This window comes from Thunnus thynnus, chromosome 21 (genome assembly GCF_963924715.1).
Source record: "Thunnus thynnus chromosome 21, fThuThy2.1, whole genome shotgun sequence".
Classification (NCBI taxonomy): Eukaryota; Metazoa; Chordata; class Actinopteri; order Scombriformes; family Scombridae; genus Thunnus; species Thunnus thynnus.
In genome coordinates this window covers 3,594,940-3,608,686 of record NC_089537.1, presented here as the reverse complement: position 1 = coordinate 3,608,686, position 13,747 = coordinate 3,594,940, and the positions used below count along the sequence as shown (strand labels likewise).

The 13,747-nt window shown below is 40.4% G+C and overlaps 1 protein-coding gene across 10 annotated transcripts; it reads right to left on the bottom strand.

Annotated features, from left to right (window-relative positions):
- Positions 1 to 406: 406 nt before the first annotated feature.
- On the bottom strand, positions 407 to 13,470 carry pdha1b (pyruvate dehydrogenase E1 subunit alpha 1b). Of its 10 annotated transcripts, none has more exons than XM_067577540.1 (13): positions 13,303 to 13,470; positions 11,434 to 11,454; positions 9,702 to 9,857; positions 8,997 to 9,062; positions 7,851 to 8,024; positions 7,307 to 7,433; positions 7,123 to 7,214; positions 5,768 to 5,860; positions 5,523 to 5,678; positions 4,587 to 4,658; positions 4,225 to 4,292; positions 3,832 to 3,940; positions 407 to 1,965 (listed from the first exon to the last, which is right to left on the bottom strand). In XM_067577540.1, exons 1-13 carry the CDS (start codon positions 13,360 to 13,362, stop codon positions 1,801 to 1,803), a joined length of 1,359 nt encoding a protein of 452 aa, XP_067433641.1. In that variant the 5' UTR covers positions 13,363 to 13,470; the 3' UTR covers positions 407 to 1,800. The 10 variants fall into 10 exon arrangements, with proteins under 10 accessions (XP_067433641.1, XP_067433643.1, XP_067433648.1 ...); XM_067577542.1 differs by having other exon boundaries at positions 9,765 to 9,857; XM_067577547.1 differs by lacking the exon at positions 9,702 to 9,857.
- Positions 13,471 to 13,747: the final 277 nt, after the last annotated feature.

Sequence of the window (13,747 nt, the reverse complement as noted above, 5' to 3'; positions counted from 1 at the left end):
TATGTTTGTACTGTGGTATTGCTACTTTTCCCACCACTGTTTCAACAATGCATATTTTATAAACCGATCATATGTTTTGCTTATAAAATATTGATCTGAAAAGTAGCGAGTAACTTAAACTGTGAAATAAATGTGGAATAAAAAGTACAAAGTAGCATAAAATGGAAACAAGAGCAAGTAAAGTAAGTAGTCTAATGTTGTCAGTGTCCCTCAGATGAAAACGCAGGGAAAGGATGAGGGCTGCAACTAATTATTAATCGTTTGATCTAGATCAGAAGAGTGAAACATTTCCAGAGATAAGAGGTCTTCAGATGTTGTTTTATGTTGTTGCAGCTCAATGTAGGATTATGACAATCATATTTTACAGATCTGTGCCATTATGAGACAAAAATAAAGCAGACACAAATGTTTTATCTCCGCACGTTCTTTATGCTTTTATTGTACAGCCAACAGTCTCTCAGTTAACACCACTCAACATACACAGTGTAAAGCTTCCACATCTGTACAAGTTCAAGGTCAGTAACAGTCAACTTTTTTTGTAAAGTACAGAGAGGTACATCGCTGCTGCTGTTTCCCACCTCAGATTTTCCAATATGAGTAATTTAACAAGAAAACCAGCCATGAGCTGCAAGTGCATCTTTATATGAAGCAGCCACATAATCCTCCAAACCACAGACTCTAAAAATGTGCGTTATTGTTATTATTATTAATATATCAAAGTGCATCTATTCACTTGCAGAGGAGGAGGCTGGTTCTTGTTAAAGTTTACTGCTTCTTCCAACTTTCTATCAACCAACATGATTCAGATTTTAAATGTTCTGACTCCTCAGAAACGAGCAGGTAGAGATCATTTGGGATATTTAAAGAACTCCAGTGTAGCTGACTGGAATGTAGCCGGTAAACGTTGGGGAGGTGCAGGTCAGTGATTTACTGCTCTGGATAAAAGCATCATCTTCATGTGAAATATTCATTTCACAGCTTTAATTTAATGCTAAAAATATTGTCTGACAACACTGCTGAAAACGTCACATTGTAAAATTCCTACAACGCAAAATAAATACACAAACTTTTTCACTCATTTTGCTCATCTTGCCCTGTAGGGTATTTTCAGCTCGCTGTCAGAAAACATACTGAATCCTTTCCTGTCGTCTCTAAAAATAAAATGTTTTTACTAAACACAGAGGGTCTGGCATGTCAAAAGACTCAAGACACTACAGTGTTCATCATAACATTTTTCAGGTTGGTTTCTTGGAGTGAGAGGTGTTTCAGACAGCTTCTCTAAGTATTCCTTCAACTTTTTCTGAACTTTTAAAAAAAAGGTTAAAATCAGCTACGAAATGCTGCATAAACGTGGAGGACATTTTTAAACATGCTAGTCATTTTGGTTGGAAAGAAACATCTGGAAAAAACAGGAAAGTTTTGTGCGTATTTTGTGCAGCCCTGCAGTATTTAAAACCAGTAAAAGTACACAGTGCACACAGACGAACGGCTGATCTTCTGACACACCACAAATGCCAATCAGATGTTTGGCAGGGTTGAGCAGAAAAAAAAAAAAAAAAAAAAACATACAAAGAATAACTCTTAAATATATCTATATAAAATGATAAATAATACTGACAGGTTTCAGGTTTCGAGTCCCATTAAGGTGCGGAATGATCTAAAGTCGAGGCAGAGAGAGGTGCTGATTATTTCTGGGTGTTGGTGCGGTGAAGGAGCCTCGTTCAGTACTGGGAGGATTCTACCTTTGATTAAAGTTAGAATGTTTGGGAGTGTGTGTGTGTGTGTGTGTGAAGTGTGAGTCTAGCTGACGGACTTCAGCTTGGACCAGGGGTTTGTCCCGCGGACCTCCAGTGGTTCGTCATTGGAGAAGATGTGGTTGCACATATCCTCCAGCGGCGGCTCCGGATCTGATGTCGCATACTGACTCGCCTCCTCCACCTCCTTTCGAATCGCCACGTCGATTTCCTGCCAAGAGAGAGATTAGCATTAGTTCATCCAACTCTGAAACACTTTAAGGTTTTTTATCAAAACCTCAAGTAAATTACCCGAAATAAGTAAGATGTATTTATTACACAGCACTTTTCAAAACAGTCGTTAAGTGATTTTCAGAGGGGAGAAAAGAAGCAGACAGACAACATAAACAGAATATGAAGTTTAAACCTGCATTGTCCACTAGTTTTCATCAGAAACAAGTAGTGAACACATCTTTTAAGTTGATATGTTGAACTTGTTAGCAAACAGTTGCTTATTTCCACATCCAGCAGTTACAACATGATCATCACATTGATAATGTCAATAATTACTTGTGGGGTTCCTCAGGGTTCTATTCTTGATCCTTTGTAGTTTCAATCTGATTAAAGCTGCTTGAAATGATGTTTTTTGTCCACTTGTTTTCAGCATAATAGTCTCTAAACATGACTTCTGTCATATTATCAGCTTATAGAGTAGTTGTGGCTAACATGTTAGCAAACAGTTGCTTATTTCCACATCCGGCAGTTACGGAGCAACATTATCATTCATGTGGAGTCGTGTTTCTGTCCACCTGGTGAATGTAAGTCCAATATTCACTCTCTTTTAGCTCTGTTTTTACTCTCTACCAACTCCTGAGGGAAATATCTGGCTCTTTAGCTGCTAAATGCTCCACTATGTTCACCAGCTAGTCTACAGCTAACTGTGTCTGTTTGGTGCTGAGCAGGTAGTGAACAGCGGCTTTTTTACAGCTTTTTTCTCTGAAAACGACGCTATGAGACGCTGAGAGTGAACCAGAACAGTAAAAGTTGCAGCCGGACAGATAAACAATGAGCTGAAACTCACTATAAAGCTCCGTAAAGCCGAGAGGAGCTGCAGAGTCACTGATAATTCTCTGTTGGTTCATCACTACGAGCCAAACACATTACACACTGACAGATCAGACGGTGTGGTTACAAATATATCGATTATAGTTGCTTTTTAGAAAAAGCTCAAGAAAACAAGCGTTTTAAGATTATCTGGAGAGAAAGTTCTACACTTTATCTCACACATAGACTATCAAATCAAGTGAACTCTTACAAACTCAGTAATTTGGGGTTGAAACCAGCTGAGCTTGTCAGACAATCTGGTAACACTAGTTGCAAATCCCAGTGTTTCAAAATATTTTATTTACACACAATGTAATCCTAACTGCAATCAGCTTGATCTGATTGATATCTAAATACCCCTTCAAGTATCTCTCGATGACGCTAATACACACACAAAAAATTACGAGTGTGTTTGGCGTCTCAGAGACAGAAGGAGGAAAGTTAATCAGCATCAGACTGTTGGTATCCAAAACAAGTGTGAAGCAGCATTTCAGCACCTTTATGATCAATCACAACAGGCTGCCTGTTTAACATGCATATGAACAGAAACAATATGATAACAGCTGTGAGTATGTACAAATGTGGAGGCACTGCTGTGGTTCAGTGTTTCCATTTAGAGCAGGTTTGACTTCCTTCTGACGGTTACCTCGTCTACATTCACTGACCAACACAACTCTCAGTCCCGCAACAAGGTTTTCTGAGCAAACCAGAGCAAAAATGACAAAGTGTATAGATTCTACAAGATAAGATAAACCTAAATACATGATTTTGTAAAGAGTTAACACAGATTGATGTGTAATGTATAAAGTGAATGCTTTCAGGTATTAACATCATGCAATCTTTACACTGTAACGTGTTTTGGCATCTGAGAAACCTCCATAATAGCCTTTATATTATAATAGATGATAGGATTTATCTATTAGTATTTAATAGTATCAGTAGTAGAACTGATCATTTTTAACCAGACATGTGACTGTGTGTTGTGTGCGCTCACCTTGAACTCCTCTACAGACGCCATGTTGTTGGTGAGCATGCGTTCTTTCAACATAGAGATGGGGTCACTCTTGCTGCGCACTTCCTGGATCTCCTCACGAGTGCGGTAGCTACAGGAAGTTACATCACAGTTAGAATCTCAATTGTTCGCTCTGCTGTAGAAGATAACATCCTTAACAGATATGTGAGGATATTTCTTAGATGAGCGATAATACTGAAGGTTCTGAGACTCATATCTGATATCAACAAGACCTGGAAGCAATCTGGAAAAGAAGTAAAATATTCTAGAAGTAGCAAGAAAATAAAGAGAAATGGATCTGGAGGAAAGGACTGAGACGGACCCTGGCAGGAGAACGTCTCTGTTTAGGAAGTGCAGTTTTAAAACGCGACTCACCTGACACCTGGGTCGCTCATGCTGTGTCCATGGTAACGATAGGTCTGCAGCTCCATCACAATGGGACCCTGAAATACACAACCGGTCATGTTAGGATTGTACCTCACATACTCATCCAGCACAGTAATAGAAAAACAAAACAATCGCATCAGTAATCAGCGGTGTGGACGACAGAGGTCAGAGCTGTGGTGCTCAGAGGGTGCCTGCAGTGGTCACTGTGTAACATCAGAAAAATGCAGTATGTGTGTTGTTATGGGCAACACTATAGCTAAAGAGTGGATATGAGAGGATTATCTTTAAAAAGAGAAATTAAAGAAATAAACACAATTGAGAGATTTAGGATGCGTGTAGCCGGAGCTCACCTTTCCAGATCTGCAGTGGTCTGCAGCAAACTTGGTGGCCTCACGGACACACAGGACGTCCATCCCGTCCACCTACCAGACGACGAGAGGAGAGAAGAGATGAGGAGAAACAAGCAGCGAGTCAACAGAATCAATACTGTTGTCACTAAACATTATAACAAATAAGCATCCTTTCAGTTAAGAACCAGCTGCGAGGGTTGTATTCTTATTGAGAGAAACATTAAATTCCCTTCAAAACATCCAGGTGCAGATGTTGATATGACAGAAGTGGCCTGAATATAAGATGATATTTTATCCTGGAAGTTTCTGGAAATGTGGGGGAAAAGTAGGGGTTGTCTTAAAGATCAGATATTCTTTTTGAATGGACACCTCTGTGTACCTCTGTGACACTTACAGAGAGTGTTGCATTATGGGTTGTTTGTAATCTTCATGTTACAAGATACACAAACGAAGGATTTACGTTCTGCTTTAAATATTATCACTTTACTTTTACGAGAGAAAAGGCTGTTGGAAAAGGTCGTCTTATAATCAGGTTCTTACATTCAGGTCAATACGGTAATAATTCTGATTCCCAAAATCATTCAGATTAATTGTTAATTATCGTCTTCCCAATAACTAACAACAGTTATACGACAGTCCTAACTGCAGTTCCCTCAGGTGGAGGTCAGGTTTCCCAGTGAATCATGTGTGTGCAGTATCATACATGAGCATCAGACAGCTATATGCATGCTCACACCTGCAACTGCCAGGACAGACTGTCAGCCTGCTCCTGTTATAGTCTAGGTCCATACAGGCCAGCTGCAGCATACGGCCAACAGACACACTGCAGCTGCTGCCCAAGACCCTGATGTTTAACCACCTCTTCATAAAATAAAGGTGAAGCTGCCACAGTAAACAACAAATACAGGTTTTCTCCTGCAGCTTTATGTGTCTCACTCTGATTCCTGGTATGTAGTCTCCTCTCTTGTAGTAGTCGGTGCTGGCTGAAGCTCTCTCCACAGACGTCCCCATGCCGTACTTGTTGTTCTCGCAGATGAAAATGCACGGCAGCTTCCACAGGGCGGCCATGTTAAACGACTCAAACAGCTGGCCCTGATTGAACCCAACAGGACGAGAACGAGTTAGTGTCCATCACTGCTGAGGTTTTGTGGGATTTTTTGGAAATTTGGGGGGATATTTACCTGATTGGCTGCTCCGTCTCCGTACAGGGTGACACACAGCTGATTGTTGCCTTGGTACTGACAGGCCAGAGCGATGCCGGCTCCCAGAGGAACCTGCAACATTCACAGCTGAGTTACATGCTGCACTCAAACAATACTGCTGAGAAACCTGCAGATGATTTGTGATTGCGACATTAATAAATGAAAAAAGTCTGTAGTTACACTACAGCAGCACTGTCAGGCTGTCTTCAGGCACATTTGAGCTAAATGCTAAGGTTAGCATGCAAACATGCTCACAGTAACAATGCTAACATGCTGAGTTCATGTCATTTAAACTGTAATTATGAGTAGGAAAAAAAAAACAAACATTCATGTCAGCCTCAAACTTGTCATTTCGAATCTAAGATATTGTTAATTTCTGACGGCTACGATATCACCCACTTATGTTCATTTTATTCAGGAAGGGACAGTAATTAACAGAAGCACTTGGGTCTATCATGTAAATGTTCCAGATTTAGATATAAAGCCCAATTTTCATCTGCAGTTCCTGGCAGGTTGATGACATATGAAAGAATACATACAAGAGCACATTAGCACAGACAAATAGTAAAACAATGACACTTTGCAGAAACACTTTAGTGTCAAGAAAACAGCAGCAACATGACTTCAAAACCATCACTGTCTACAGTTCAAGGTAATTAAACCTGATATTAACACAAATCACATTGAAAATAGACTGAAATAGTTTAGACAGTGATTTACTTTGTTCAAAAAACAGCCAGAAATATGGAACATTTAGGTAACTTTGTCATTTAACTTTGTTAACATTACTGGATGTTTCAGCTCACAGTGTGTATCAGATTATCTGTAACTACACAATTTACACACTCGCTGCATGTTGAGTGTATGTAACGCTCTCATTCTGCCAACATGAACTCACAAGTCATAAACATGAGAACCTTTCTATAATTCTTTTTATAATACCTCCTGTCAGTCAGTTTTTTTCTACACAAAGCAAAGCTCTGGATAAATGGATATTCTGACCTGATGGTGGCGCTAGATGAAAAGTTAAAGGATCACCAGAGTCATTAGGATTCATCCTTTGCAGATCATGAATTTCTGTGCAAAATATCATGGAAATCCTTCAAATAGTCATTAAATATTTCAGTATGGACCAAACAGACCGACCGACACCACCATCACTGGAGCCAAGCTGCTAACACGCCTAAAAAACTGGGTTCATCAGTTTTTCTTCATGTAAATCATCGGCCATGTTGGAATAATTGAAGATCAGACTAACGATTAGATAATGCAAACAAGATAAATACATGTTGAAATGTGTTTTGGTGCAGCTGAGATATATCTGCAGATGTCACCTGTGCTCCCACGATGCCGTTTCCTCCATAGAAGTGCGGAGCGTACATGTGCATCGATCCTCCCTTTCCTTTGGCCACGCCTCCTTTACGACCTGAGGAGCAACGAGAGGATGAGAGGAGTTACGTAAAAGCACGATTCGCTCCACACAGTTTTTAAATTCTGAACCTCCTTTCTTTCTCTCACCTGTGAGCTCGGCCAGGATCTCTTTGACCGGCACGCCGCGGGTGTAGGTGTATCCGTGGGCGCGGTAGGCCGTGATCACATGATCAGACGGGTTGATGCCGGCCTCGATACCTGCGGCACACGCTTCCTGTACGAGACAAAACACCAGAGGAGGTTTTTAATATGAGAACACACGAGGTTTGAGAAGCTTTGTTAACTTTTCTGTCTGCAGCACTTGAAATATTAAAGCATCTTTTACTAAAAGCAGTTAATAAATCTGATTTCTGCTTTGTAGAAATGTCATTTTAGGGAATGTTTCCCTGTGATCGTCCTCAGCATGCAACTCACACCATCGTTTGTCCTGTTTTGTGTGTCTGTTAATCCACACTGTCTAGTGAAATGCTGTTGTTGTCCAGGAACTTAGGAACCAGAGGAACTAAAAGTCCCTGTTCTGCATTCCTGTTATTGTTTCTAAATCCTCCCCCAGACTGTTTTAGATCCTGAGACCACAACTAGAATCTGTCTTCACTGGATTTAAATGTAATATGTGAGTCTCAGTTCGGACCTGTCCGTCATACAGGTGACAGAAGCCTCTGATGATCTTCTGTTTGTAGAGTTGATCGGCTTTGAGCTCCATGCGCCTGATGGTCTGCATGGTGCGGTAGTACTGCAGGCCCTGCTCCCGCGTCAGCTCCGCAATCACTGGAGGGCCCTCCTCCAGGCGGTGCACGTCGCATTTCTATTGGTCGGGACAGTGTTGAGGAAACGAAACATTACTTAATAGATCACAAAAAGCCGCGGTGACCTGCATGCATTTACTTTAGCAAAAGTACATAAGTATTATGAGCTAGATGTAGTTAAAGTATTGCAGTAAAAGTACATAAGTATTATGAGCTTGATGTAGTTAAAGTATTGCAGTAAAAGTACATAAGTATTATGAGCTTGATGTAGTTAAAGTATTGCAGTAAAAGTAGTGGTTTGGTCCCTCTGACTGATATATTATTATATATGACATCATTAGATTATTAATAGTGAAGCATCAGTGTTAGAGCAGCATGTTACTGTTGTAGCTGCTGGAGGTGGAGCTAGTTTACACTACTTTATATACAGTTAGCTAGTTTAGTCCAGTGGTTCCCAACCTAGGGGTCGGGTCCCTCCAAAGGGTCAGCAGATAAATCTGAGGGGTCATGAGATGATTAATGGGAGAGGAAAGAAGAAAAAACAAAGTTCTGATACACAAATCTGTTTTCAGTTTTTGGACTTTTTCTCTAATCTTTGATTTTTGCTGAAATATTGGATCATTTGAACATTTATTGAAATGAAAGCATGTGAGAAGTTTAGAGGGAAAAATCACTATTTGGTGGAGCTGTTAACAACTCATAGACATGTGAAATGTGACCCCGACTACACACTGCTTTTTGTAAGACGTCAAAAGACAAAAAGGTTGGAAACCACTGGTTTCATCTTTAACAATGTGTTGTATTTTAAAAGCTTGTTATATTATCCATTGTGTCAAATCTTCATCTGAAAAGTAACTAAAGCTGTCAAATAAATGTAGTGGAGTAGAAAGTACAATATTTCCCTCTGAAATGTAGAAAGTAGCATCACATGGAAATACTCAAGTAAAGTACAAGAACTTCAAAACTGAACTTAAGTACAGTACTTGAGCTGCAGGGTTTTCGCCTGCTGTGATTTTTTTATTTCAACCCACCTTGATGTCAAAGGTTGCCTGAGAAGTGAAGTCAGCGAAGGAGCGTGAAACCACGACTCTGGCCCCCTGTTGACCAACGAGACACACAGAATATTAATTATTTAAACACACACACACACAGTAAACAGTCACAGCAACATGAATACGACTCAACACGCAGCACAAAAGTCTTCCACATGGACATTGTCCTGATCACAGCAGGTGGACAGTTAGAGGATTTAGAGGATTTGGGGCTCGAGTCTGGTTCTGACACTGACAAAGGACTAGAGTAGACTACAACTGTCTGTGTGTGTGTGTGTGTTTCCTGATATGGTGAGGCCAGTAACAGGGTGGGAGATTAACACCAGACAAATCTCCAACTATGGTGCTGAACCTCGTCTTTGCTGCCAATCACTGGTTTCTGGTAATTAAAAAACAACAGTTAAGTCTGTGTTGTGAAAGAAAATCATGTTGAGTGTCCACATACTTTTGGCCATGCACTGTATTTGCACATATGACTACTTTAGTTAGTGTTCTTGCACATTTCCCAGAATGAAAGATGACAAAGCACCTAGAAATTGAAGGAACATCACCAGTAGTTGTTTTTAAACTATTTCAGGAGGTTCTGAGTAAGAGTGAACGTTCATAAACAGCCTCAGTGGCCTTCAGACACAACACCCCTGTTAGAGTGCAGGCAGACATGGAGGATGCTACACGTGTTCTTACTGGTCCGGCTAGCGGGTCGGTCTGGGCGCTAACTAACTGTGCAGCAGATGCTCTAGTACTGACTGGTGGTGGTTTGGGTGGTTGCCGCTCGGTCCTAGCCATGGCGGGTGCCGCTGGTGAGGTTATATTGACGTACTCTGACAGGTCAATCAGCAACTGGGGAACACAGGAGCCAACCAATCAGACCAGAGCAGAGCCAGACGAGCTCTACAGAGCCTACGGTGAGGACACACGTCTACAGGTGAAAAACAGCAGAAGCAGCAGCAGCTAAATGGAGAATGGACACAAAACATGATGACAAGAAGCTTCTAGAGGCTAAAACAAGGAGAAACAAACTGGAGGAACATGGAGACCACCGGCCCAACAGTGTCTAGACTTCACCTGATACTTCACGATCGGCACAACATTTAGACACTTTAAACTGGTCTGAAACCATCGTTTGATTAGTAAGCAGTTGATTTTGATAATCCATGAGTGTTTTAAGCATAGACTGTATAAAAATATGGACGTAGTTACCGTGACGTCACCCGTTGGTTTCTGAAGAGCGGTTTTGAAGCTCAAAGCGAGCCACAGTTTTTGGCTTCATTTTACATCCCCGGAGGTTGCCGCTTGGTTTTAAGCCGGTCCATAGCTTTTGGACTGTTTGTTATTTAAAAAAAGAGACCTGGGTTCTCAGGAATGCGACGGGCACATTTGGGCATTTTTGCTGTAGATTACACAGTTGATTATTAATTATTTATTTAAGCTAGAGCTGCAACTAATGATTAGTTTCATTATCAATTAAATGTTTTGTCTATAAAATGTCAGAAAATCGTGAAAAATGACCTAATTTCAGAGAGGTCACAGTGATGTCTTCAAATGTCTTGTTTTGTCCGACCAACAGTCCAAAATATAAACATATTCAGTTCACTATCATTTATAATAAAAGAAAAGGCTCAAATTTGAGAAGCTGCAACCAGCAAATGTTCTACTAAAACAATTATAAAATTAGATGCTACTTAATTTTCTGTCAATCGACTAATCGTTGCAGCTCCAATTTCAGCTCTAATCAAGATAAACTTCAAGATTTAATGCTTTCTTTGTCACTCACGATAGTAAACGATGTCTTTGGGAGTCATCTTTGACTCTTGGAAATTATAAACAGACATTTTTCACATTTTTATAGACAGAATGTTTGACTGAGAATGAAAATAATCGTGAATCGCAGCCCTACAGCTGGTGTTTGTTGTTGTATGCTGAGATAATCTGACCAGTGGCCACCAAAGATATTTTTGTCTGGACATCTTGGTCTGTGTCTGTAACGCTTTTAAATACCGTTTCTGCCATGACTGTCATATTGCAGCTAAATGTTGTGCCAACGTGAAATATCTCTGACGTCTTCTCACCCAGGAGTTTAACCATGCTACAACAGAGCAGTAGGTGATTCTATTAACTCATTCAAAAGAAAATAAAAACAAGACATTTGAAGTTTGAAATGGATGTTCTTAAATGAAATTCAAAAGCACAGCTCCTCTCTCAGGGAGTACAATCCATCCAAACTATATCGATGGGTTGACTGCACTGCAAGCGAGAGGAAAAATTATTCCTAATCATGCTTTCATTGTTGTTTATTTTAATTTTCCCAGTTTGGAAACACTTTAGTAGCAAGTTCCCTGGGGCACATCGCTGCAGAGGGAGGCAAGCGTAGGACCGGGCCTACAGACAAACATCAGCAGAGCAACGAGCGTCTTACCTCGGACACTGTTTGGGCTCCCTAGGGTTCAGGCGAGGAGGAGGAGGAGTGAGGAGAGGAAGGAGAAAAGCAAGAAATAAATAGGGATTGTTGTGTGTGTGTGTGTGTGAGAGAAAGAATTTAAGAGGGAGTGGAAGCAGGAAGGAGAGAACGAAAGCTTGTTCAACATGAAGCCATTAAAAACACACAACAGGGTCCCTTCAGTCACCAAGAATGTGCTTCGTCATGAGACTCAGACATAATATTGACTAAAACTAGAAAGCAGAAGTATTCTTTTTTTTTTTTTTTTAAAGTTTCCAAAGGCGTTTAGGAACCCTGCTGTCAGTGACACCACAGCACAGACAGACATGCTGCTGTGGCCTTCACTACTGAATAAGCATGGCCAACAGAGATGCACTGATATGTCTTCACTGAAACCAATATCGGCTATTTACCCAATTATATCTGCTGATTGATAACTCATATTTGTGAAAGTATTAGCACAGAGAGACAGGAGCTAAAACAGTCTGTTTCAGACAGAGGCTGAACTGAGGGGCTGCATAAAGGACCAGTAGAAGATAAATAAGGAGTTTTTAACCGGAAATCATGTAAAGATATTCCAGTAGAGCCCCAGAATATAAATATAGAGCTGGAAATGTGTATGATACGTTAGAGAATAGGGTCACAATTTTTCAAATGTGTCCATATGAACAGTGAAAGAGGTTTTCCTCGCTGTAATCATTCCTCCTGTTCATACTGGATATTAAAAGATCCTTCAAATGTGCTTTCAATGGAAGTGATGGAGGCCAAAATCCACAGTGTGTCCACACAGTCATTTAAAAGTTGATGTGAAGCTTATATGAGGCTTCAGCAGTCTGAGTTAGTCATATCAAGTGGATATCTGACACATTTACAGTCTTTTTAGCATCGAATTCCCTCTTTGTGTTTTTCCCTGTTGAGCTGCAGGTGGAAGTATAGTAACAAAAAGAGGGACTTTGGCACTAAAAAGACTGTAACGTTGAAAGATATCTACTTGATTTGACTCATCTGGACAGTAATCCATTGCCTCAATACTTGTACTCTTTGCAATGACAGTAAAGTGGAATCTAATCTAGTCTAAGTGCATTATGAAGGGATCTTCTGATGGTCAGTATGAACAGGAGAAATGATTACAGCATATGGGCTCCTGACTGTTGTTTTAAAGGTGCAGTGTGTAGAATTTAGTGGCATCTAGTGTTTAATCCCATGAAAATAAGAACTATTGTGTTCACCTTAGAATGAGCCCTTTGTATCTACATAGGGAACAGCTCCTCTTCCACAGAGACCGCCATGTTTTTACAGTAGCCCAGAACGGACAAAACAAACACTGGCTCTATAGAGGCCTTTCACGGGGGAGGAGAAGGGTATTCAGCTGGTTGCAATCTGCAATCTCACCGCTAGAAGCCACTAAACCCTACAAACTGGTCCTTTAACACAAAATTGTGAACATTTCCTTTAAAATATTGATACTAGTGTTGAATTTCAAAGCCGATATTGGCCAGTATTTACTATGTTAGCGTATCTCCAACAGTAAAAGCAGCGCAGCCACAGACACACAGGCGAGACAAACGTAAGATTAGAGACAGAAAGAGTCCGTTGTTCACGACTTCAGCTGAATTTATCATGATTATTTTCCCCGCGTTGTAATTCAAAAACATGCCAGAATAAACACATTATAGCTGCCCACAACATGCAAACTGCCAGAGTCCAACTAGCCAGGCAGGCTAACATGTTAGCTGCCCACAAGGTCAGCTCCGCTCCAAACACCGAGTCAGCTAACGGTGAGTTAGCAGGAAACAGCCCGAGTCAGAAACGGCCTCCAGCTCCACATTAAACCCCACAAACACTCACCGCATTCCGGCCGGTGATCCTGCAAAGTGCGTTAGAAATAATGGTTAACATATTTTGCATGCTACTGAGCGACTGCCGGACTCTGAAAGGATTAAAAGAGGGAGATTAGCGACGTTTTATGCTGTGTTAGTGTCCGTCTGAGAAAGGAGTCCGGCAGACACTGGCTACACGAAACATTAGTTCCTCTTTGCTTTTATAGCTGGAGAGAGAAGCATCTTCTCTTTTTAGGCCAATTTAAGAAAGGAAACGTTTTTTTTAAAATAATCTATTTATATATTTTTTATATTGTATAAGTTCAGACAGACATGTTGGTAGTTAAATTTATTTGTATAGCACTTAGTAGTTGTAACTCGAGGTGCTGTACACACAAGAAAAACATTAAAAATAAGAAGGGAAAATATTAAAATATATTAAAAAATAAGACATTAAGATAAGATTCTGATAA